General features: G+C 39.1%; 1 protein-coding gene across 1 annotated transcript in view; it reads right to left on the reverse strand.

Moving 5' to 3' along the window:
• Positions 1-170: 170 nt before the first annotated feature.
• Positions 171-27,262, reverse strand: part of ROS1 (ROS proto-oncogene 1, receptor tyrosine kinase) — a 76,866-nt gene continuing 49,774 nt past the window's right edge. Inside the window, exons 34-44 of the mRNA XM_035538630.1 lie at positions 24,661-24,848; positions 23,954-24,043; positions 23,134-23,269; positions 22,554-22,716; positions 22,214-22,278; positions 19,374-19,503; positions 18,186-18,283; positions 17,489-17,692; positions 16,230-16,364; positions 11,019-11,182; positions 171-301 (exon numbers count right to left, since the gene is read on the reverse strand). Of these exons, the coding sequence (XP_035394523.1) occupies positions 171-301; positions 11,019-11,182; positions 16,230-16,364; positions 17,489-17,692; positions 18,186-18,283; positions 19,374-19,503; positions 22,214-22,278; positions 22,554-22,716; positions 23,134-23,269; positions 23,954-24,043; positions 24,661-24,848 (1,504 nt within the window). The remainder of the gene's footprint in view (positions 302-11,018; positions 11,183-16,229; positions 16,365-17,488; positions 17,693-18,185; positions 18,284-19,373; positions 19,504-22,213; positions 22,279-22,553; positions 22,717-23,133; positions 23,270-23,953; positions 24,044-24,660; positions 24,849-27,262) is intronic.

Here is a 27,262-nt window from a genome sequence, read left to right on the forward strand (position 1 = left end):
AACATTTAGAAAATCAAAAAGTATGTAATTGTTGTCTTAGTCTACACATCATTCAATACCTTATGACATTCTCTGGTAGTTACGTTATAAGTACGATAAAGTGCAGAATATTTTCTTTGGCTTACGTCGTCTTCAGTAGAGCTTTCTCTTCTGTCCTCAAACAGAGGGAATCAGACTGAACTAAGTTCCTCAGAATTGATGCTCCCTTGATCTTGGTTGCTGTCTTTGACTACTACCAAATAATTTAAGCCTTCTTGATCCCTTGTTTCCATTAGTGTAGTTGAAAGTATACTGTCCGAATCTGCATTAAAATAATAATAAAAAAAGACAATCATACGGTGATATACATGTAGTATTTGAAAGCATGCAAAGTCAGCTGGTGGAGAAAGTTGGTCTAGTGACTGCATAAAGAGTGACTGATGAATCAAACTTATTTTCTCTTATTGCCTGCGTGGATTATATCTTCAGCCAAATCACTTAGGGACGCTTGGTCGTCACCATTCATACCTTCACGGGCAGCAATACAGTTATGAATAAAACTTGCTTCTTTTGGTATTAAAGACAGCCTGTATAAAGCTAAAGTAGTTTTAATCTGTGTCTTTGTGTAACCCTGCTAACAATACAATAATACTGCTAAAGAGTCCTGTAACATGGGCAGTTTTCTACCTACTAAATTATAATATCCTCTCTTTCTAGATGAATTGTAATACTCTGTCTTTCAAGAAGCTTGAAGTTGGCAATTAAGTGTGCTTTGCCAATTCCTAAAAACTGTATTTTTTTCTTATTTTGATAGTGTTCACATATACATGGTTGCCTGAAAACCATTTCAGGGGCTATATCTTAAAAAAAAAAAAAAAAAAAAAAAGTAAAAGTGATTAACTAAAGGCTCAAGTTATAATTGTTGCTATTTTGTACATTTATTCTTAGTAACACATACCTTTTTTTATTACACTCCCTCCTTATTTTACTTCACAACTGGAAAATGAAGCATGTGACATTCACAGTTCTCTACTCATAAGGCTCACAAGCATTGTGCTGTTGCAGCAGGCAACATACAATTTATTATGTCACTACAATCACACACACACCAGCTACAAAGTCAAAAGTCATTTCCACACGCTAGAGTCCATTAGGAAATGTTACAAAGAAAAATATGAAAGAGAATTTGGAGTTTAGAAACCTGTTAGCAAGATGAGGATTGGGACAGAACAAACTGTCTTCACATACCACAGTGACTGACAGCTATGAAAAATCATTTGATACTCACTTTGTTAGTTCAGGACTATTATGGCAATATTTAGTAACTCAATCCCAACCAAGCCTTCACCAAACAGTACAGCTCTTCTTTGTATGTGGTTTTTGTTCAATAATTCTTTTAATGGAAACCCTCAGGCGCAAGCTGCTTTGGAAAAGGCACGCTGGCAAATGTTGACGGCATGTTTGCGGCAAACTCTTAAGAGAGAAACCTTAAAATAAGGACCCAAGTAAAACTGGGTATTTAGAGACCAGACATATGCCGGCTGACCTGCCTAAGTATAGAACACTAGAGGAGCATTCAGATTTGTTTCCTGTATAAGTATCTGGAACTGATGAGGTGATGTTTACACAAATGTGAGTATGAGGTCACTGAGATATTTTTACCAGATATATAGATACATTACTAATTCTTTCCCCAACAGGTCTGAAGAACTACAGAATATATAAAATATTATAATCCTTTCTTAGCCTATATGCCGCTGCGTTTATTATTACAGAGAAAAAGACCTAAAAGTCAAATATCTTGCCTCGGTTTTACTTCTCGAGTTTTGGAAACAAAATCAGCAAGAAAGACTATTTGTTGCAGAATACTCTTTCCCTATTAAAAGACAGAAGTATACAATGTTGATATCCTTTCTCCTCTGACACAACACATACAAGCTACGTAGCCATTGTTGTAATGAGATTTTTCACTACAAGTACCCTTTCCTTTGCTGTTGTGTCATCTCCTCTTACCACAGCATTCAGCACCCATGGAAGCTTAGCACCATTCTGATGTACAAGCCAAAAAACCTATGCAAAGATGCCAGGTTACACAGTATGATGCTTGCCTCTCATGTAAGTCAGCAAAGCAAGCAAGCAATTTCTGCTCACTTAGTTATATGGTGGATGGAGACAGAAGAAACTGAAAATGAGCAGTTAAGAAAAAATCATTATGTGCTGTGAAATTCCCCCAGAAATGTGAGAACTAGAAGCATCACCAACACCCTGGGAAGCCATAAGCCAACACAGAGAAGTCTGAATAATCTTAGGAAGACCCTTCCAAAAAACGTTAAGAATTTGAAGGAAGATAGAGACAAGCTGGAGTGGGGAGGCAGGTCAGCATATTCACGAGATATCATTCTTTTCTTTTCAGTTTTAACATTGCTAAAATTAGTTGATTGATGTATAGTCATGCTGGGTTATACGTGAGTAAATGCAGAATAAACCATGTGATGTGATCCCCTCAGATTTCACAAGCAAAGCCTGGCTGAGCCAACAGAACGCCCCGAGAGGAGGCGTCCAAGGAACACCTTCATGGAATCTGAAGTCGTGCTGAGGAGTTGACTCCAAACACTTAAATCCTGAGGGGTTGTCTATGCTGGAACTGCTGCATAGTGTAGAGTTACCCACATTCACTTCAAACAACCTACCTCAGGGCACGAGGCAGGCTAGCTCTGGCAGCCCAGAGCTCTGTACCGGCGGAGAACAACTTTGCTGAGAAGTTGGTCCCCACTAAGCTCTGTGTGCCCTCAGACAGACTGCTTCCAGTAATAAAATGGCACCTTCAAAGCTCTGTGCTGTAGCTGCATAGATACCTGTCTCAGGTCCTAAATGCATGTGACCCTGACCTCTCTGGACATTTTCCCTAATAGCAGTGGTAAGCACAACATCTGAGCCAAACTGCTGGTAAATTAATTACAGTGCACCTCTCCAGGGGTAGCAGAACCATGTCCTAAAGAGCCTTGCATTAAGTGATACAAGAAACGATGATCGCCTGACTCATACTCATGAGGGATGGAGTTTGCTTGCTTAGCCTCCTCTGAGGAGACTGGTCCTGACCTGATAAAATCTGTGCTTCCCCGTCCAGATCTCAGCATCTCAATTGGCTGCTTCCTGCCATGGGGCAGCTGAAGCATGGAGCATCGCCATCGCACGGAGCATTTTGCTGCCTTCTCGTTAGGCTGTGCGGGCTCACAGCATGCTTTGAAATCCTGCCTGGAAGGGTGCAAATTTTTATGATGTCTTGATAAGCAGATGCTTTGGGGGGGGGGGGGGGGGGGACGGTGTTAATTCCAGAATACAACAATGTAGAAGAGGAAAAAAAGTCATTAGAAAAGCTGATTGGTAGGGAGTGAACAAACTGATCTTAGAGATATTGGTCTTCTGATAGAGCTGTTTCATGGCCAGATACTCAGCTAGCACAAATTAACAAAGCTGTATAGAAAACGGTGGGACACCACTGCCTTACACCAGCTAAGTTTCCAGCCTGAGACATTATTAATTCTGGGCAATGCAATCATATACAATGCTTAGCACCTACAACAGGGTAAGAATCACTTCTTTGGAAGTGCGGTCACATTTACTTTTTCCCATTAGCATCCTCTTGCTTTTCTCATACATATTCTGCCTTTTGTCCCTTCTGCACAATTTACGTGCAGGTGAAGAAGAGACTGGCTGACTTGCTGGCATGGCAGAAAGATGTACCGTGCTCTGAAAGCATTCAAAAGAAGCGCTTGATGATGTATCTTTGTTCGGGGAGAAAAAGGTGGTTACTGAACCCTGACTGCTCTTTCTCAGCTGTGTCAGTTAGCTCAAGGAGACAGTTCCTGTGTGTGGAGTGTTTTACTGATACCTGTTGGCCACCTGGAGCTGGAGGTGCTGTGTTTCAGTGTCTGCACATTGCCAGTAAGAATATAAATAGAACAAATATATATCCGTTTTAATACCCCACTCTGTATTATATATCAGTGGAGATATATCTGTGTTTCCTGTCTAATGAAGCATATGATCTCGCATGGCTTGAGGGTGACTCACCAACCCTGCTATTCTGTCAGACACTAAAGATGCTAAAAACAAGAATTTTGCTCATCCTGCACTTTTACAGCACTAAACTGCTTGAAGCATAGACTGACGTTTTTTATTTTATTTGGATAGGGTTTTTTTTAGAGATTTGTGGACAGAACCCCCTGTGTGCAAGATGCTGTCTTGGGAAATACAGATATAAATCTGTTTATTAAATAGTTTGTTATCATTTTTAATATAAGAGCACCCAAAAAAGGCCAGTTTCACACTTGTTGCAATACAATACGTCTATATATATATAAAAGCAGGGAAGCAGCCCCATTCTCTAGGTCACAAAGCAGGAGTCATTTTACCAAGTTTTAATTACTCAGATCTTATGTGCCTAGTTTAGGCTCCTTGCCCAGACTCCCTTTACAGTCAATGGAGAGAGAAAAGAGGGATGAGTCGTTTTGCTGAGATGCTTATTTTTCACACTTACCTTTACGCAGTAACGTCCTCTGAACATGTCTACAACTCTCTGGTGACTTTCAAACAGCTTAGACAGCCAGTATAAACACAGTACTTAATTTTCAGTTGGTCATATCTTTGCACCCATACAACAGAAATCAGATCATCTGATTTTATTTTATTTTTCCCTTGGTCCAAGGCAAAGTAGTAGCATTACTTTTCTTGCAATGTCATATGGCTCATGTGCGCTGTCTGGAATCAAACAGCATTAGTCTAGGTTACACATATGAAATGGTCACACCACCAAGTTTACCTTTTCCCTCAGTGTTGTAGCCACTCACTGTTTTGGAAGAAGTCTTTTCACTGACCTCCACAGGCTCTGGGTCAGGCACTCACTAAGCTAAGTGGGGAAGAGGATTACTGAATTTCAGAAAAATACAAAGGAGGCTAGATACTAGGTTTAAAAAAATGTCTCTTATCAACACATCTGCTTCAGAGGAGCTTCCGTTTGTCCAAGTGATTACTTTAAGTCCAGAGAGGTGTGCAGAACAGTTTTTAAAAGGCAGCTGGTTTTAGGAAAATAAACTGATCGCTCTTACACAGGGAACAGCAATCCAGTACTACTCAGCCAGCAGAGAAGGCAGCTATTATCATTAATGGTGAGATCACTGACCCCAGATTTTAAAAACAAACACCCTCAAAAAGTTTGCAATGAATTAAGAAAGAAAGAAAGAAAGAAAGAAAAAATTTTAGCAGGTAATTTAATTGCTGGGAAAAAAAAAAAAAAAAAGTAAATACACTGAACAACTGGCTTTGGAAAAAAAAAAAAAAAAAGGAGAAATTGCAAAAATCTCTTCCTACATATTTCAAGAGGCAGCTCCAGTTTGGGGATTAAAAAATGATCTCTTTGAGGCCAAATGTGTTTCCTTTTACTCTTTCTAAACAAAAGCACTTATGGCTTTTAAACAAAACAAAATACTGTGGGCAAACGTAACCATCCTTTGAGTTGTTTTTTTTTTTTTTTTCTGTAGTCGCTGTTTGTGTCCAGTCATGCCAGAACTCCTCTCCTCACCAAATTTTTCCATTCAAAGAATGAACCAAAAAAAAATAAAATCTATGATCCACATGGTTCTACCAAAGGTAGATTAGCACATTAACAGCCTTTAAAAAGTGATTTAAAAAAATCACTACAGGAGAAATGTTGTCAGTTGAAGGTAAAATTCCCTCCTATCTACAGGATAACTACAAGGTATCCATGGAAATTGGCACAGCAGATTGGCCTGGATTTCCTCAGGGACCCTCGAAGAACCTTATATCTGCCTTTGCAAGAGGAGACACTTCTAGCAGGAACAGTGTAGTGCTCTGACAAAGTTTCTGAGCAGTTTGACATTTTCTCCTTAAAGGTCCAAATGGACTGGGGCGAGCAGCGCTGATAAGAATAGTTCCACTGGGTCATAAAGGCAAGGAGCTGCTCCAGCTGCTTAATGCCCAGTTGTCTGATGTCGGCAAAGACATTTGCCAAAACAAACAGGTGTTTCCATCCGTAAAGAGGAACGCTTGGGACCTGAAAAAATATCATGCTGTCTTGCATGTACACATGTAAAAAGTTGCGTCTGAAAATAGATGGACTGGTTATTTTTACAGCAATGCAGGACCATCTTTTTAGCATGCTGATTTATGAATCCTTTGTACATTTCCTTTGCACTTACTGCAATTGGGGGAAGAACAGCCAATGTTTCAGCAATGGATGGGCATCTGCTGAATCAATTCCCATTTGATTCAAAACCGTTAAGGTAACCCACAGATGTCTCAGTCCTCCTGACGGAAAGTGCTTCCCTCACTCTAAAAATGTTAATTCTTCTTGCCTGCCCACAATCAATGCCCCAGGAAAGCCTGTAAGAGCAAGAAGGAAAAACTCTAAACTGGTAGATTTCTGGGTCCTTTACATTGCCATGATACAGAGCACTTGCAATGATTGCTGGGACTGGTATTGTGCCCAGCTGCTGAAATGCAGCAGTAACAGGGTACAGGTGGATTTAGGTACATAACTCTCGTTGATAAGGGTTTCACTGGAAATCAGTGAGAGGTAGGTGAGGAAATACCCATGGAGACCCAACAGAAATGCTGAAAATATTGAGTGGAACTGAGGCTTAATAAAGTATTCATTGCAGCGTTTATTTTGCAGACTGATAACCCAAAGAAACAGACTCATGTTCTCCTGACTGTGATGTTTATTTCTGTAAAAATAATACCGCTTTTAGACCACTGCTGCTGGAGCCTGAGAACCAATCTGCACATCCTGGTGGGCTGCTGCCTGGTTCTCCAGTGCTGCAAGAGTTACTGTTGCGTATAGCCGGCCATCCCCATCATCCTTTAATCAAGGCAGTGGAGTCAGACTCTTCCTGGGTTTCCTTCCCTCCCTTCCTAAGCAACAGTGCCACGACCTGCCAGTATTGCTTGGGTGTATTTACCACTACTCGTTGCCTCCTTTAGAAGGGTAGCTTGCAGTAACAAGGCTGGTGTCCCTTTTGCCATCCCTACACTATCTTGTTAGCATGCAGTCCAGATCACTAACATACTCCTTATATTAATTCACCCATACTTTCAGTCTGCATGACATACCGCACCAGCATTAACGTTAATACGGAAATCTAACATTTTCCAGCTCTTCCACCTATGAAATAGTGCTAACAGCACGTACGGACCTGCGAAAGGTGTGACTAAGTACAAGCAGGTAAGGTTCAACTGAATTTGGAAGATGTATGATTCCATATAGGGCTAAGTATCGTGGTTATTTTGAGGTCTATCATTTCACTTTGCTTGACATTTGGCTCTTTCTTTTGGAACCAAGTCTCCTGGTGAGAGCAAGCATTTCTTGGCGGGAGGCTCATGACAGGAGTTTCATTACACACAAAGGCCAATGACTGCGTAACATTTTTGGAAAATGTTGTCCAGGACAATCCATCATGGAACAGTATTTTGGATTATTTGTTCTGGCTGTCATGTTTCTACTACTCCTACAAACACAAGAAGAGCTCCATTCAGTCCCAGATAAAAATGAATCCAAAGTTACGGTTATTTTAAAAATCACTTACTTGTAATACAGCATTTTATAAATCACTGACTGGGACTTGCTCTGTGCCCCAAACAGTGTATGGCAGGGTTATGAAAGAGTGTGTGTTTTAGTCTGGAAGGCTGACTAGAACCTGAATTGCTAGTTCTTGCTTAAATCAACCATACTTCCAGAGCCAGCATTACACTGAACTCCACAGCAGGGGGTTTACATTGAAGGCAGAAAAACAGTTCAATAATTTCAGGGCTGGAGATCTACAGAAAACTGGTTCTCTGATCAGATAATCCAGCAACATTAAAGTATTGCCAGGACTCCAGGCCTTCAGTCAAGTATGCAGTGCGTAGTTTTAATGGACTTATAAAAACCCTCTTGGGGAAAGATGCAAATAGCTGACAGATTAACTATGAATATATGGAGAAATAAGTATGTTTGTCATAGAGACTTGTAAAGAGCTTATCAAGTGTTTAGTAACTTAAAATGCAATCATATGAAAGGACAATATGTAGATGAATAAATTTCAAGACATACTGTTAACACTCAAGCTACACCGTTTTCTGATGGACATTCTCTGTGTGAAAATCACCACATGAGCCCGGGGAGAAGTTAAGGAGGAATTTTGAGAACTGGAACGTGAAAAGATGAAACAGAAGCATTAAAAAGATTTGCTTTGCCTCCCTGTCCCAATGCAGATGCAACAGTGGGTCTATGGCAACACCACATGGGCAGATACAATGTTAAGGAAAGAACAGAGGGAATCTTTGAGAGGGAATAGGGCACCTAATGGGGAAAAGGGTAAGACTAGGGAAGAGAATGTGCTGAGCAAAATACGCTCTGGTTCTGAGAGATACTGCCAAAGTTCCGCTTATATGGAATTGCCCTGGTTACCATAGTGGGTCAGATTTTACCAATTAGGTTATCACAAACAGATACAGAGCCTAATTTAAAAAATGACCATTGCCAACAGATTCCCTGTAATGTACATTATAGAGTAGCACTATTATTAAAACTGCCCTAAAAACCCCACCACATAACCATATTTTGTGTAGTAAACTTTTTTACAAATGTTACCTATTCAAACCAAACGTTTCATGTCAGTCTCAATCCATATTTTACTTTTCAGTAATTTCACCATTTTTAAGAACACCGTTTTCGTCCATGGCAAAGAAATAAATCATCAATGTTTCTCTGTGATTTCTGCAGTACGGCAGAACCTACAATTTTGGCATAAGGATTGCCTAGCTTGAGCAAGCTAACAGCAGAGCAAAGATTGTAGTTGGAACATACTAAGCTGAGACTTGCAACAAAACTAAACTCATTGCATATTACATGTGTCATGTCTGCTCCACCAAAAGAATGACAACCTATATTCCTGTCTGTTCCCCAACATCAAGCAGCAGAAAGGCAGGGTGCACATGTAAAATTTCAACCCTGCTGAAGTTCTTTAACTGGTATTGATTTAATGCCACAGTACTGTCTTAACTCCCTTAGTTTTCATGTCTTCTTTCTTCTCATGGAGTCAGGGAACACACAGATGTCTAAATTAGGAAATCAAACTAGCTCAGGAGTAGATGGAAGCAGACAAATCAGCACAGCCCTGTGTCCAGTGCATGTTGTGTTTCAGTAGCCTTCTGAAAATTAAACATCTAATCCAAATCATGTCCAAATCCAGTACAATGAGTCATCTAGAAGCCAACTGTCGTCAGTGGAGAGAAAGGCAAAAGATGACTCCTTTCCTGCTATGATACATGCCTAAAACAAGAGAGTCATCACTCTCTGGACATGGCTGTTTCTCCTTCTGGCCACAGAGATACCTTGTTGAATATCTTAGATGACACTGCTAGCTTCTGGACAGCTGCATTTAGGTGAGGTAACATCTATCCAAAATTTAAGGCCTATTAGCTTGGGTAAAGTGCCTAATTAATTGGCTGTACTCATTTCCTGAGCTAATGCCAGGTTTAGACTTGTACAGATTAAGTATCTCTTACCTGAACCTACAATTTTGGCATATTCTGAGCAAAGATGCCCTTAAAGAAACTAGGAAATTACATGCATATACACATAGCACAAAGCTCTTCATTATAGGATATGGACGCAAAATCAACCATTAAAAAAAAAAAAAAAAGGCAGGAAATTATAGGTTATCAGTGCTAAGTTGCTTTGGTCCATCATGTCAATGATAAAGTCTTTAGCCTTAGTCTTTACCCTCTTTACACATAACCATATCATGCACAGAGTGAATCTGACAGAAAGAGAAATCATGATGGGTAAAATAGGAGAGGCTCACACCTGTAAAGCTACATTGAATGGTAAAGATTAGCAAAATATCAAATAAACTATCATTAACCAAGCATTGGACAATGCCATGGAATTGAACATGGACAGAATATCTAGAAAAAATACTACAAAATTGTGTAGTTGAATACTGCATCATTCCTGGAATGGATCAGCAATTTATTTCTTTATTTAGAAAGTCACAATATACTGATGTATAAAAACTGTTTATGAAACAGGGTGAGTTCCCAGTTCAATATCATTTTGTGAGGAAAAAAAAAAAAAAACTCTTCAGAAATTTTATAAACAAGTAGTTTTTGCTTTCTTAGAATGGGAAGCACTTTTCTTACAATATTTTTGTTTTTTCACTAGAAAACCATACTATGAAAACAGGTTAAATTGAAAAAGACTGATAAATAAAAGGAAAATCAATAAAGAAAACTTTCTTTTTGAAGATTTTCAGATCACACTGTTTACAAAGACTTCACTTTCCCCTACGTTTAGTCAGACTGCAGGACTGGAAAAGCTCCTGCTTCTGCTCCAGTCAGTTGTTTTCATTTCCATGTTTAGATGCTCCAAATCATAGTTGCACAGGCAACTTCAAATTTGGCATCACCTATTTTTTGAATTCTTGCCTTCACAACTTTAACAATGTTATTCTCTAATTGGATTTTGTTGTGTAGACTGTTAAGCATATCTTCCCTAACATCACTTTGTTTTATTCATTCAGTGTGCAGAACACAGGCATACCATGATTCCTGACTGAAGCTATCACAGTTCAGGCTAGGATAAAGCCTGCCTTATTTAGGTATCTAATTTATGTCCCCCTTCAGGCAACTGCTGAACCGGTACTCCTAAATTGCCCAACTGCCATCTTTAGCTAATGGAGAAATGGAAATTTAGGTGCAAGTTGGATGTGTCTTGTGAGGCAGACTCAGTCTCAACCTCACAGCGTTGTTTTTTTTTGCTTGGTAATCTTATATACGCTTTACCTAATGCATCATACACAGTGGCACCTAATGCATCTTTACAAGTTCATTATGAGAGAAGTAAGTAAGTCTCTTCTGTTCCCATTTAATCGGCAGAGAATTTGCGGCAGTGACTAATGAAAAGAACTGCTGAATCACGCTTTGTTGCAGTTCATGGGGCTGAGGCAGTGAGGACAGCAGGTGCTGCCCAGACTTACCCTCAAAAGCTTGGTTGATGACTCCAGTTGCTGCCTCTTTGTCTCCAACGCAATGGTTGAAGCACAGTGGAGAATGTCTTATCTCTTGCAGTTTGTCCTGAATATAAAAGAAAGTAGGTCTGTTGTGAGGTTCTTGGGCCCAGCATCTTGTGATTAAATCACATCTGGAAAGAAAAAAAAAAGTGTTAAAATGCAAATATTAAAGATAATAGTCATTCATCTCATCACTTGTCATTAAATCATCTGACAAGCAAGTTCAGCCTAGGTTTTCAACTTCTGAAAACTTTATATGTGGTGCAAATATTATCACCAGCTGCTGAGGGAAGGAAAAGTAGATTAAAGGTCAGTTGCTGGGAATACTCGTTATGAATACTTCCAATTTTTCAACAATGGACATTTTTGAGATTGGGAGGATCTATAACATTGCAGGGGAAAAAAAAAAAAAAAAGACACTTTTGCCATTAATACCTGCTCCCACCACTCTCACCTAAAAACTGACCAACATTCTCTGGGAAAGGTGACAAGGAAATAAACCTTTCACAGAAGAAAGATCACTAACACTAAAAATGAGCTTGAAGTTATCAACTTATTTAATTATCCTTCAACTCACACCACCTCAACTTCAGGGGAGGTCGAAAGCAAATCCTCCAGCACAGAGAAGGTTAATTTAGACTTCTGCCTCCAGAGTAAAACAAATAGGAGCATTTTCCCATCAAAGGCAAAAATGGCATGAGTTTCCTCTGGGTGATCTGGCAGGGATCCTAGCCTGCCTTGAACAAAACTGTTGGTACCATTCAGAAGAAAATCTGCCATTCTTGTTTGTCTAAAGGATAGGGCTGATTTACATTGCTTACTTGAGGGCATGAAATGTAGCAAGTCCCAGCTACACAAAACCAAATCCTACAAAAGCCAGGGGGAGCCTGGTTGAAAACCAAAATGCAGCCAGCACCTGGATATGCTAAGTGTTGGGAGAGGAGAGGGGTCTTAGGGTTTCAAAACTGGAGTGCAGCATTTAAGCAGTCAGTGAAAGGATGGTTCAGGAAGCTGTTACGGGAATGCAGAGTATTCACCTCTAAGCCCTAAGTTCAAATCCTCCCTGACAAACAGCTTCAGAGACTTGCTGCTATGTGATACCAGGCGTTACTGAGTTATGTGAAATGAATTGGCTTGCTCAGATCCTCACTTATCCATGTTAAAAAGGAGACGGCTGTCCTTCACCACAATTCAGTGTTTTACAAAACTCTTGGTGACAGCTGAGAGAAATCTATTTCTGATTTTTGATATTTTTCATCAAATCATTGTAGTTGAATGGAAAAAAATTCGAAAAATAGTTTCAGAACCACTTTTCATCAACCTGTATCATGCAGTTGCAGAACTGGCAGAGTGATGCTGGCTTTTCAAAAGAATTCAATGAAAACTTGAAAATTTGTTTTAAGAGGCTAAAAAGTGGTAGTGACTTCCTGACACACTGAATCACTTCCTCTCCTTACTTACTTTCAGGTGAACTGGTTATTGATGACACTGGAAATATAGATGGAAAAGTATTGAGTTAGACTCAAAATGAGATGAGCTAATTCTGGTTTTCCTTCTGTTGACAAAAAATGTCTGTCACATTCAACTCAAAAGCCAGTTTTGGACCCTGGAAGCCAAACAATCTACTTTCTTGTCAGACTGATTTGCAGGATATCCAAGAAAAGAATAAGAGCTCAGGTGCTGTGCTCCAAGGTTAGCACCTGGACCCTGATGAGCAGAGCCTTTTGCAAGGTGTAGCAACAAAGTGTTCAGAGCTTGCTGAATACACTGCTGCTCTGATAGAAAGGAAGAAACAGAGAGCCGTTAGCCAGCAGAGGGAGAAAGAAATAAGAAATGATACTTATGAAACAAAAACTTGACAAATGCATATTCTGAACATTTTTGCATTCCTAAGACCAACTTCTGTCTTTTTAAATAACTAATCTTTTTATTGGACAATCTGCTTTACAAAGCCATTCAGTTTCATTACAAAGAGGAGATATTCAATGAAGGAGAAAAAAAAACTGACAATTACTTGCTGGTTGTCTTAAAATATTAATACCGGGTAGAATAGATATAGTATTTAATTTATTTAATTCACATAAAGTTTTGGTTTCTAATGACTGAAGCCAGAAAATATCTGCAAATTTTGCAGGGACAGCTATTTATGGCATGATTTTTAGATTTCAAGGCATGTTGTAGCAGCTGAAGCTTTAAGTCACATGGCATAAACTTTCACTAGCCCAGAAATGCACCAGCATGAGACCAATCAAGAGGATGAAAGCTAGGCTAATAGGCCAAGATGTACATGAATGACAGCTTAAGCGCTTTCCTGTATTTTCTTGGGGGCCAAATGTGCACTAGCAAATATATTGCTTTAGTATGAGGATGAGACTCAGAGGATTGCCCTACATCATGGGGAAAGCCTTTCAAGAAGAAATGAAAAATAACAATTCCAAACACATCATCAGATAAAGTTTTATGTTAGGTTTAAGAGCTAGCCTGTACACCTAGATGTACACCTACACATGACAGCTGTGTTTTATCTGGGCTGGACAGCAGCTAGCCATGTGTCCAACAGAGCTGCATTTGTGGAGAAGCTGAGAGCCTGGAAAACCAAAGAACTAATATTGAGTAGCTGACGTTGGAGGTGGAAAGTGAACTACTCCTGAAATTTGCTTTAGTGCACACAAGCTACAGGACATTACCAATTTTCTCACACACAAAATGGAAAATATCATTGATGTGGGGACTGTTTGTTAGAATAAAATAGAGTCCCTGCTCCCACTTGATGCATTCTGAGCAACCCTTCCTTGTCCCCCACCCTCCAAAACCTCCAGGGGAACTTTCCTACAATCAAAGAACAAAAGTCTGTAGTTATCAAAAGTTTCTTCAGCAAACTCAGTCATACAACTTTGCAAGGGTGTGAGCATTTGGTGAAACTTCAGCTTAATGTCAGTAAGTGGCATTGCACTTGTACAAATTCTTCTGATTGCAATTGCAGCCTTTCAGGGTCTGTTAAATGAGCTCAGTTCTGCCCAAACCTCACCATGCTCTTGCATGCAAGCCTCACACCGAGGTGACCAGATGCATGTCTCTGACTGCAAAACTAGTACCACTCATATATCTGATTCATAATTCAATAAACCTAGCCCATTTACAGATCCCAAAGCCCCTTTTTCAATTCATTACCAAGCTTTGCATATCCATACTTCTCTAGGGGAAACAGATGATTACTCCTTGAAGTAATATCTTGTGGACCTGGAATCATATCCTGGGGAAATGAGGGGCAGAACTCGTCTCCTTTTGCTACCCCAAAAAAATAAAAACAAACCCACTTCCTTAATGCCTTTTACACCCCGAGGTTTCTGTGTCAGCCCTACTTGCCCTTGCAGTGTAAGCCTACCACAGATTCCTAAACACTTCTCAGCTGAAGTAGTTTGGCCTTTGAACTCTCTTCCTATCAGTGATGTTTTGTTTTGTCAAATGACAATGAGCAAGCCAAAGTGCAGAGGAGACAATTACTGACTGCTGATGTCCTGATGCAGGTTCAAAACCACACTGAGGAAAGCAGGAATGTCAAGAATCCCAGCATGCCATTAATGACCAAACAAAGTAGCAAAAAGCTATTTAGGCTACTGACAGAAGCTGTATGCAGGTGCTGAGTGTTCACCAAATGAGATAAAAAGATGGTACAAGAATCTAAGAGCTCATTCAGCCCCTTGGCTTTCAAAAACTAGGTTACGGCTATTAGGTCCTGATCCTACAAGTTACAACGTGTGGACCTGTGTTTAAGGCCTACCTGTTATACTAATTTCTGAGATCTGTGACTTTAAAAAAGAAAAAAGAAAACTTCAAAGTTTCCTTGATTATGCTGAAGATCTGGTCAAACATTTTAAAGGCAGCTTATAAGCCTTTGTGTAGATTTGAATATCAAACTAGTTTCATGAGTATACCTTATCTACCATGCTTTTATATTCAAAGGTTAGGTGTGAGTCAAACTTTTATGGAAACATTTTTCAGCAGAAAATATTGAAACAGAAATTGCTCTTGGGCTCTCCTTTGTTCTGTCACTTCCAGTTTGAACTCTGTTCTTAAAACAAAATCCTAATGTCTTTAGTTATTCCAAGTGCTGAAGTTTCTTTTTCTTTTCCTTTGTTTTTTTTTTTTTTTAAATTGTTAATACGGTATTTCATCTATACCCAGATAATGATAAATTATCATACCCTCTGGAACTGAGAACATTGTAATTAATGTGAGACCTATCACAGAGATGTGGGCTTGTCAATCACAGAATTACTCTCAAACCATTTTCTCAGCTCCAGGAGTAAGAATTGTGCACTTTAAGTAGCCCCTTCTTCCATTTGTAGGACCAGCTGTCAAGTGCATGGCTGAGACTGCTTATGCAGAGTGGGCATATAGAAATTGAGACATGAAATTAGACAATACTGAGTGATTACTGGGCTCAGGTTCCTTCATACACCTCTGGCCAGTATGAGTTTGATCCACTATATATATTCATTCTTTTCTTTTAATTACATCTGAATTTTGTGCTCAAGAAACAGTTGGAAATTGAAAGATTTGTTTATCCAGTTCAGTTAAAGACTAACCAGAAATGCAGAATTCACTTTTGTTGTTCAGCTTCAGCTTTTATTGTTGTCTTTTTTGACAGAGATCTGCAAAGAGAGTATGGTTTATTTTCCATATATAATCTAACGTTAGCCTATTTTCTGCAGCTATCAATGAGAAAGCCAGTTATATCTGCTACTGTAGGCACAGTGGTATAAGAGGGACAGGTAAATTCTTCCTTACAGTCATCTTAATTTCTAACCAATACTGAATTGGTTGATCAGGCATTCTCAGCCTCTTATCGCATTACTGCTGGATTCATGTCCAAGACTGAATTTATATTATCTCTGAAATCCTGTTTAAAAGACCAATATGTATCAGCCTTTCAACTTCAAGACTTAATTTGCAGCTGAAGTTCACATTCACAGGCTGCACTACTGGAAGAGTTAGTAGCAAGTTGGCAGCTACAAGTGCAAGCTGTTCTGTCTAAAAACAAAAACAAACAAAAAAAAAGTAGGTTGTTGAACTCTGAATGGGTGTAAGTAGACTTTCAAAATGATGGCCTGCTGGCAATAACCCTCTTGATGTCTCATAAATATTATCAACAATATTTAAACAAAACTAACTTACAGGTCATCAGGACAGTTGCTTGGAGATTCCAGCCTTCCCCCTGATCGTACATGGTGTAAAACTTCCATATTGGAGAGACCTGGATATGGCTGTTGACCCAAGGTTAATGTTTCCCACATTAAGACTCCAAAAGACCTAAGAAGCACCAACAATAGATTTTAATTACCAATGTCATGATGAGCAAGCTCCCTATCAACAGTTAACTAAAATGACTCCAATCTAATAATAAGACTCAGAAAAAATTAGAGTAACTAGTTTTAATTTTATGTGAAACAATTCATACATACTTTAGCCAGCCTCTGAAATAGCTAAAATATGTGGAACAGACACACTTTCCCAGACTGAGATGGAGCTTAGAAGACACTGAGTACCCACAGCTTCCCCAAGCACCACTCTCTGCTTGAGCATGTCCTCAATTAAACAAGCATTTAGAAATATCTGGAGTTGTCATTGGAAATAGAGACACTTAAAGATCTCTTAAGCACCACTCATAAAGCAATCAGTGCCTCATTGGGTTTGGTACAGAGCATGAAATGGTTTTCTTAGATAAATGCAAAAGTGGTAATTAAACTGAGAGCTGCAGACCTCAGCAAGATTAGTGTGCTACAGCACACCCTTTCTTATCCGCAGTTACCCAATCTAAAATTGTGTGAAACTCAAGCTTAAAGGATCTGGTTTGGTTTGGTTTTCTCTAGGCCTCCTGGCAGTGGGTCTCCGCTTCTTCCCTAAAAACCCAAGCCCATCCACATATACACTTCAAATAAACCACCACAGCAAACTACCATGAACTTCCCCTGATGATGCTGTGAAGATTGGGCTTCAAAATAACAAAGTTGCCAGAACAGGATAAAATGATAAGGGGAAAGTATTTGCTGGTAGGAAAGAAATGTCAATTAACCTAATGAAAAACAAAGTGGAAAGAACAGGATGCGAGTAGTCAATTCACTGCTCAAGCAAGCAAAAAATCACATTGTAGGCCTTGTACAAAATTGTTTGATTGAGTGACACTAATTCTTTCCAGCCAGAATCCAAGGCTAGAGCTCAAAGCATTAAGTAAAGAAATACTTCCATGCGGGTACTGTCCTGGTGCCAAACTTTTCATTAGCTCATGAAAACGCCACTTAGGAAGAAATCTGCCTTAGCTTATAAATTATTGGAGCTGGAAATATACAAACTTATTATTGCTGCTGCAAACCAATATTTTCTTGCTGTGGGATTTAGTATTACTATCCCCACTGCTCTTGCCTGCTATAACTCACCAGACATCAGAGTGATTTGTAAAGACACCATCAACAAGGCTTTCAGGAGCCATCCATCTAACAGGGAGTAGGCCTTCTCCTCTTTTCCTGTAATAATCATTTTTATAGATATCTCTGGCAAGTCCAAAATCACCAATCTTTACTACCCGGGAGCAGCTCTCATAGTCCTTCTCAGATACAAGGCAGTTGCGAGCAGCCAGGTCCCTGTAAGGCAGAAAACAAGAGGATGGAGTTAGCATTGCAGAATAAATCAGGTCAGAAGAGACCTCTGGAGGTAAGATGCTTCAGCCCCCCTGTTCAGAAGAGCACCAACCTCAAGACTAGATCAAGTGTCTGGGGCATCACCCTGTTAAGTTTTGCATATCTGCAAGGCTGGAGGTGCCACAGCTTTGCTGGACAACAAGTTCTAGTGATTGATCCTACTCATTGTGAACAATACTAGCTAACTTCACTTGCTGCAGCTTATTCCTATCACCTCTTGGTTTCTCCCTGTGCACCTCTGAGTCTGACTGCAGTGTCCTATATGGTCATCCACTTAGACGGATAAAGACAGCAAAAGGATTTCCCCCTTTGCATCACATTATTTTAATACAGTGCTCTCACTTTTCCTGTCATATTGTGATATCTTTCCCAGGCAAGATAATTACTCCTGATACTGTCAGTAAGCCTTGGAATACTAAGGAAATAAGTTCTGTACCTGTGTATGAAACGCATGTTCTCTAAATAGACACAGCCTTTGCAAATATCCAAGCATATATCCAAGAGGTCAGTCACTGTCAGTAAGGAACTCTGGAGCTACAAGAAACAAAGGCAGAAGTTACCCATGTCTTCCAGTTTTACAAACTCAGAATAACAGCCTCCCTATACAAAAAACAGTATTGTTTTCTCTTTGAAATTTATAGGATTTTTCCAAAACAGGTGCAAACTATCTGTATGCCAATAGAGCAAATGCCAATTACTTGCAGGGTAAACTGCTAAATTACAGCACTGCAAGGCAGGTGAACACATCCTGTTCTTTGATTTGGGGCTAAGAATATCCTAGGGACTTCAGAATCACTTCTTTGTTGCAGTTACAGAAATGGGACACCAAAAATTTCCTCCCACTATCATATCAGGTTTGTTTGCTGCTGTATTAAGAGAATATATTATTCCAGCAGAATACATACATATATATACTTATCGGTAGACTTCAATAATGACTGTGGATTTGATGTGATCATCTACATAAATTAGATGATTGCTACGATGCTATAAAATTTCAGTGTCAAGCCCCTTTTAGCCCATATAATCCTACCATTAAAGCTTTTAATCTACATGCTACCTATGAAAATTAATTAACCTCTTAATTAAATAGAATTATTCTTTATTCTTTTCTCCTCTTTACTGTAAAGACTTTATGGATACAGGCACAAGGACAGTATCCTCTTATGTGCTTGGATTCTGCTTATCACATTATGGATATTTCCACTATTCAAAGCAGAAAAAAAAAAAAAAAGAAAGAAAAAAAGAAAAAAAAAGGTGAGGTCTAGTGGACCAGATACATGATGTATCATATGTATGATGTATGATGACCAGATATCATTATGTAAAATCCTTTTTCCAAACACTGTTCATGGTGTTCATAGAAAGGAACTCAGCAGACATATCATGACTGAAAAAAAAGAACAATTTCAGTCTGATGACATTTAACACGACATTCAATCTTCTTCACAGCATGCCTGGTCAGCAGTCAACACTGAGGTCCCAGGCTGTTAAAGAACAACCAGGTCTGAGCTTGCAGATGCAGAAAAGCTGGACATCAGCATGGCCTTTGAGAAAGATTAAAACTGAGAAACAGTGTGAAGCTACAGGATAAAAATAGACCCCTCAGGAGTCTTTACCCTACCTTTTGCTTTCTGGCTCCTCGTAAATAGCTAAGGAGATCCCCTCCTTCCATCAGCTCCAGTATAAGGTACTGAGGTTCATTTAACAGGCACACTCCAAGTAACTTCAGAATGTGGGGGTGATCAAATTTACTAAAGAGAAGGAAATGATGTAAGATTATGTATGAAAAGTCCAATTGGTTGACAGTTAATAATTTGCACATAGCTACAAGTAATGAATGAGCAGTTTAGCATTTACAAGCCTGCCTCTACCAACATCATGATTTTATAACTTAAAATGCCTGAACTTGCTCAGTAATGGGACAATTTCAGGGACATCCTTTCAAAATACAGATTTACACTGTACTTTGACAAACACTCTAATGTATGCATACATGTTAAAAGCAGACGTCATCATGTTTACAGGAAGCAAAGCAAGGTAGCCAAATGGCAGTCTCATCTAGGAATAACATGAATTGCCATCTATATGTTAAAGGTATCTCTATTATTTTAATAGAGTATTTTTACTACAGTAATCACAGTTGAACTACTGTTTTGGAGAAATGCACATAGAAAAGCAGAAGCACAAAGTGCAACTTCTTATTCCCACAATCCAGAGAAGAATGGTTTCTGACAGTACATTTTCCAGAGAAACAAAATATGCACAAGTACCTGCAGATATGCTAGTAATGCCTGTGTCCAAAAAAAATGGGATTATGACAGAGCAATCAGCCCTCTGAGATCTAGCACTTTTCAAGGAATGGAGAACACTTATCCACTCCATCACTACTCATGCTTTTACAACCACATTTATTGTGTTTAAAAATGTTTTTTTCTTCACACTGCTGTGTGAAAGGACTTGCACCATCAGACAGAGAAACCTGACTCTGTTGGGGAAACTGATGGTGTCTAAAGAGCTGTCAAACGTACCAGAGTAAACAAACAAATACAACAGAGGAACATTTTCCTTCTAACCTCTTTCAATTTGCGTAATCTCAGGTGTGGGCAAAAACTCTTTAGCAAAAAGTGTGATTTTGAATTTGACAGTGCCCCCCAGCCTCCAGCACATACCTCTCAATCAGAAAAACTTTGGCACTCTCAAGAACAAAAACAGAGGAAGGAACACCTGGCACTTTCCTTACAGCTCACACAGCCCTTTCTCTACTGAGCTGTCATTCCTTAGTTCCCAAGTGATGGGATACACCCAGGAATTTGCTACATATATTTGTACACAAATGACCCACCAATCACCAATATCAAATGACTGTTTGAAAAACAGATACTCACAGCTTTGCATAGCAATTATAAAAGAAGCCAATAGTCCTTGTTTAACTAGGACAGCATAACACCACTACTGAATTTTAATACACTTCCAAGAGGCAAGCAACATTTGAACAATGAACATCAGGTTTTGTAAACAGTCAGATCCATGTATGTGTCTTTTCTACCTTTGGTTTAATTTGAGGCCTCATAGATGAGCATCAAAAAAAGTGTCTAAGTCCTCCAGGAGGAAACTAAATCACTCTTTTTCACAGTAAAAATAAATAAATAAATAAATAAATAAAACATGTAAAACATGCTTTTTATTATTATTATTAAAAGACTCCCGTGAATATGTAACACTTAAACTTTCCTATTCCCTTTGTTTCTTTGTCTCATTGGATTGTTATATTCATGGGCCCACATTAGTGTTTACATTTAAATATAATTTCCAATAACATATTTTTCCAGGAATTCTCATTTTGGATTAATAGCTGGAGGGAAAAAAAAAAAAAAAAGGAAAAAAAAAAAAGGCAGAATTGGGGAAGCTTCAGGGATTTTGAGTACATATAATTTTCATAGTACAGAGAAAAGTGTCCCTAACCAGGTTTATGACTGCCAGATAGACAAAGATAGACTGTAGGAAGTTTACACACAACTCTTACTCTTCATCACAAATTTAGATTGTAACAATATGATTTCCTTTTAGTTTTCAAAAGCCTTTTCCATCATTCAAAGTATAGTGTATAATAACAGTTAGTCAAAGTAGTGCAAGATTAAAAAAGAAAAAAAGGAAACAAAAAAAGACTACTGTGTAAACCAATTTCAAATTTAGAATAGCATTTCTACTGTACAGGAAGAAGTCCTTCACTTTTCAAAATATTATAATCCTGCACTCATGAAACAAAAGTCAAAGAAGTCCAGATCAGCATATCTGAAAGCCTAACTGTACTTTTAGTTTTATGCTATCAGCTGAAAACTTCAGTTCAACTTCTATTATTCTCTCTGGAAACCCTGGAAAACCAGACTTCTAGCTAACACACTGACCTTTCCATGCGAAGTTCTCGCACTGTTGACATACATTATTTTTTGGAGTACACCTTAGTAGAAGAAGTATGTGGCAGCCTCTAGTGGTAAATTATGCACATTTTTAAAAAACAATTTCCTCAGTAAATTGAAACTGCAAGGCATCAGCTTGTTTTCGTATGTTTGTTTTGTTTATTTTTTGTTTATTATTGTGGGTTTTTTTGTTTATTGTTTATTTGGTATGTTTATTTTCATAAAACAATATTAGACAAAAGTTGCCCATTTACCTTTAACAACTAACTAGGGAAGCAAAGATATTGAAATATTTTTTGGGTCCAAAAACCAAAAGATCCATGACACGAACTTGCAGTCTGTATCTTAAATTTTGCAAAAGTCTTACAGCTTTATTTTCATGAGATTCATCAGTAGTATTATTTTTTTTAGCAGAAACATGAGAACACCCCAAAATGCCACACTAATTTGTTTAGAGAAAAGTGTTGCTCTCATTCCTCTTCAAGGCCACCACCCTCATATGATAACAGCTACAAAGGGTACTCAATGGCAAAGCCTTTCCTACCTCATTAAGTGTGCCTCCTTCAAGAATTCGCTCTTCTCTTGGTCTGTTGCACCCTTCTTTAAAGTCTACTCAAGAGAAAGCACAAGTGTAATAACACTTAGGTCACCACCACCATTATCACACAGTGCTTAAGTAAAGCAATCAGACTTAGACACAGCCTTTAATACACAGTATTTTCCAGCAATCATTACAAAGTGATAGGCTCAGCTTTAAAGACTTGCAAGAAATCCTGCAAGGAAATATCAAAATCTCACAATGCCTGTTTTGGTGGTATAACCTCTGAGCCAAATCTCTCTGTCCATCCCATTCTGCTGCCAGAGAACTACACAGCTGTGATTACCTTGACTGCTACTTTGGTTTCTCCACTTCCATCTGCCAGGATATCTACTGCAGTTCCTTCATACACCTCTCCAAAGGCTCCACTTCCTAACAATTTGTGTAAGTTCAGTTTGTCCCGGGGGAAAGCTGGCAATGATTCAATCTCTGCTTGAGAAGGAAGAGTGCTACAAAACAGCAATACTAGTCACTTGTTAATACTTAAAAATGCTTGAAATGTTATTAACTTTATTTCTCAAATGAATCTGGTACTATTTGTCTCATCAGGAGCATTTAAGGGGAGTTCAGATGAGATCTAGATGTTTTAGAATCTACCGGAAAACACTGTGTCTCCTTCCATGCCCCTGCACTTGCATTTCTTGCCAAAGTGAGTGTGCAGGGTGGGCTAGAGGCAGTCTGGGCCAGGGTATGCACCAGGGAGGCAGCATGGCAGGGCATACTTCAGAGCAGACTTGCCCTGTTCTACAGATGTGGCCCTCAACATCATGTCAAGGCATCAGGGATAAGCACACTGATAAAAACCAGTCCAGTGAAGCCCTTTTACATGTTTTTGTTCAGAAAATGCATTTGCTCCAAGGACATACCTGACAGCATAACAGGCATTGGATAGTCCCACTGCTTCAGCCATCCCCCTGAGTTGAGCTAATTCTTTATCTTCCTTGACAAGCACTATCTGCCCAATTAAGGACGGTTTTCTGGATTTCCTTCTTTGGTACCATACTGGAACAGAAAAGAAGACCACCAGATCTTTCACTCTGAGAGCACACCAGTATGTGAGTAGACTGAAAGGCTACAAGTGTTTTTTTATTGTTGTTGTTACTCTGTTCAGCTTGATCCCCCAGCAGCTCTTGTAAGCAAGATATTTCCATCTGGCCACCAGCTTTTCCCATGAAAGACAGACAACAGAGAAATCAGTCAAGTGCCCACTTCTGAATGTGGCAAGACCCAAACCCAAAGGGCTGGTGCAATGTCCCAGAGAGAAGATAAGGAATGAGAGGGCAGGACCATCATCCCAGGGTAATCTCTGCATCCTTCCTTCAGGGACAAAGTAGAAGAGGAGAAAAATGGGAACTTTTGATGAACAAATGCAGTACCCAACTGAGAATTACAAAGTACAAGTTTTCATAAGGATACAGGAATGTCAGAGCTCCTTCAACATTTCTGTGCTCTCCCTGCAAGGAATCAACAGCAAGAAATGCCTGAGGATGGAATCCTAGATACTGAAAATGTAACCAGCTATCTCTAGGGTTTTGAAAGATGAAAGCTCACAAATTCCCCCCAGCTCCCACACTGGGGATTGTTCAGCATTTCACTAAACTTGGAGGCCCATTATCCCCTGCTGTCTGAACTGCCTTTTACTGAGGCCTGGCAAACCAAGGATATGCAAAAAATTCAGCTGCATACCGAAACCAAACAGCAGAACCATACACAAGCCCAGCACAACTGCTCCAATCACAGCAACGATATCAGTGATGTCTGGGTAGGTCACAGTATCTGTTAAATAGAAGAGGAAAATTGGTAAATGTCTGTGTACATGAACCATATCAATCTGACGGAACTGAGTAAACCTGAGAGGACCCTTTAGCTGCTTGCTGTGTAAAAGTACAAGTACAAAAGCTCTGTACAAAGCTCTCTTATAGGCTGTATGGAGACATCTACATTTGGTCAAACTAATTCTCCTCCCCTAGGTCTGGAGTATTCCTGCAGTGATGACCTACAGTGTATATGTAACAAGAAAGTGCTAATTGCTTGACCACTCACAATGGGATTTTCAAAAACACCCCCGGTATGTAGGTCTAACATTCTGGCTGATGGCAAGAAGTAATTTTCACATCTTACCCAGCACAGAAGCTTGCATTTACTTCAAGGATCATACCATGATGCACAATGTAGGGCCACAGAGACAAATCAGTATAAAGGAGCAGAAACAAAGTTCAGGCCCATGGTGAGCTAGGCTCACCGTATGAATGCTACTAATGATCAGCCACTTAGACACATTATTTTACTTGTGCAGCAACTTCATCATAAAATAGCAGGTCTCTCTTCAGAAATCAGTACAATTACTCTGTATAACACACTTGATTAACAGAATAAGAAAGTGCAGGACATACCTTTACCCAACACGATACCCTTGCTCGTGTCACTGTATTCACCAAGGCCAAGCACGTTTGCAGCTGCTGCTCTGAACTGGAAAGTTCCTTCTAGGTTCTTGGCCTTCCATGTGCAAATACTGGCACAGGAGCCATTATAAACCACCACCCACAAGGACTTCATTTGGTTGGTGCTGTCAGTCTGCTTCCTACAACAGGCACATCAAAATTACCTGTGTATGTTATTAATGCGGTGAGGGCTGCTTACTGCTTCTTCCCCCTTCTTCAGTTCCACAGCCTTCACAAAATCTCTCTGCCTGTATGGAAGCTCAATCTATTCATGGGGTTTTGGCTACAGAGCAGAAAATTGCACCATGCCATTTCAGCCATGCTAGGAATCACAGATCTTTAGCTTGTCATGGGAAATGTAATGCTAGAACATTTTAGACATACAAAGCTACAGCACATTTTCACCTGTTTCAGTACACAGCTTACAGCCAAGGTTTCAAAACATTCTTATTTAGCTTTCAGAAAAAAAAAATGTACTAAATTTATTTTGTGTACTGTTAGAAGTTTTTGCTTTCTTGGGCCTAGAGTAACTCAGTGGCTCTTGTGCATCAGATTTCACAAGCTAAAGAGGAAGCAAGTCATTGGCAGTGAAGACACAATTCTTTAGCTAGCCAGTTTCCCATAGTATCTGCTGACTGCTGCGTATATTTCTTCCTTTCCCCATTGGACTGAGATTGATTGCTCACAATAAATTCAGAGCTGATTATTCACCAACCAAAAGAAGACCACGTATTTAAACTTGAAAGGCCATATCTGAAATATCATTTCATGTCATACAGGATTGTAATATTTCATGTGAAATGACCTTCATGAGCATGTCAATCATTCTCCCAACATACTTCAATGCAGAAAAAAAGGCCAAATATTTCTAAACCAAAAAGACACGTGAAAACTGTATGTTCTTGTTTACATCCCTATCATAGCTGTATGAAAAAAAAGGGGTTGTTTCAAAGGGCTATGCAAATATTTTCTAGAATACTCTGGGTCTGACTTTACATTTTTCTAACTGGTGTAAAAGTACCGTGAGGCTCAAAGTCAAATTCAGTCAAAAACACCAGTGTATGCACATTCAAACTGCATGAAAAAAACATATTTTGTTAAACTAAAAAAAGCTTCAGTGATACAGTATGATTCAGAGATGAATACAAAGCTGGAGCCTGGAGAACACAGCAACTAAAGCATGGCCCCAACACAGGCCAAGGAACTGTCCTTTCTTTTCCCATCCAAAGCAAGCCAGGTACAATGTGGCTGCTGGCATATCAAAATTATTGTGGTCTCATAGCATGCAGGTCAGTGCTGATGTACACTCACAGAACTGTATGGAAGCTTACAGCAGCAGGAAAATATGTCTGGGTGAAAACTTATATAAGTAAAGTATGCTCAACTCCACAGCGCTGTCAGTCCTTAACTTTCATAAGCACCAAGTTAACTGAGGAAAAATAAATACTAGCTGAGTTTAAAACCTTGCTTCCCTCTATCACTGCTCATTTAAACATTATAGGAATATCTCAGCAAATGGAACCTCTTCAGTTTTAATAGTGCCTTAATTAAACTTTGCACAGACCTCTCCAAAGTCATGATCAAAAAAATAAGAAATTTCAAAGTCACTGCCCTCAGCAATATACTCTAACCCGTCCATACAACCTTGACAATGCTAGCGCAGGAATAAGTGTGAATTAACTCTCTGTGGATGCCTAATGAGTGTTACTTGTATAGTCCAGACCATCTGTATTTGCTGACAGAGCACTATAAAAATTATCTAGTCATCCCATGTTGGTGGGAATACTTTATGATTCCTTTTGGCAACTTTATAACAGCTTTCTGTGGGCCCTTTGAATGCTAAGATATTTCTACATATGTTTTAGCTGAGAATATTTATGAAATGCTTGAAAATTTAGATTTGAAATTATTTCTGAGTCTTCTAATCAACAATATATATCCAAATATATATATATGGATACATCCCTGTATTTCAGCCTTGGTCTGGAAATTTTGCTAGTGTATATTTTCTTCTACGTTTCCTAGAAATTTACGGAAACAATGGCTACTTGTATTACCCAAGGAAGAGATCCTATGGGAACGACTATTTGCATCATTGACATTTCACTCTTCCCACCAGGACCAAACTGAAAGCCCTTGAGATCTCAGATCCATATTTCCAAAAATGATTAGTTGTATCAGCCATACTTCAAATTGTCCAGTTTCAAAAAGAGTGTTGAAGCCTAATTTTAACACAACCCTGTAAGTCTTCTGAAAAATCAGAACAAATTAAATTGTCTCAAGTTGGATACTCAAAATGGAGAAAACAAAAAGTGCTAGTCAGTTCAGAAGTTTCATATTTTTACTCTTAGTTTGTGCAAAAGCCCAAGCAAAGATAATTTAAAAAAGACAAACAATCAACTCCGAGGAATTTTCCAAAATCTCCATATTGGTTTGGGCTCAAAGGGCAACTCAAAACTTATTTCTTAGCTAGCATACCAAAGTTGAGGCATGAGCAGGCCTAGCTCGTGACTGCTACCCTAATTTCCCAAGACACAGGCTTGCAGACCATGTG

This window comes from Cygnus atratus, chromosome 3 (genome assembly GCF_013377495.2).
Source record: "Cygnus atratus isolate AKBS03 ecotype Queensland, Australia chromosome 3, CAtr_DNAZoo_HiC_assembly, whole genome shotgun sequence".
NCBI classification, from domain to species: Eukaryota; Metazoa; Chordata; class Aves; order Anseriformes; family Anatidae; genus Cygnus; species Cygnus atratus.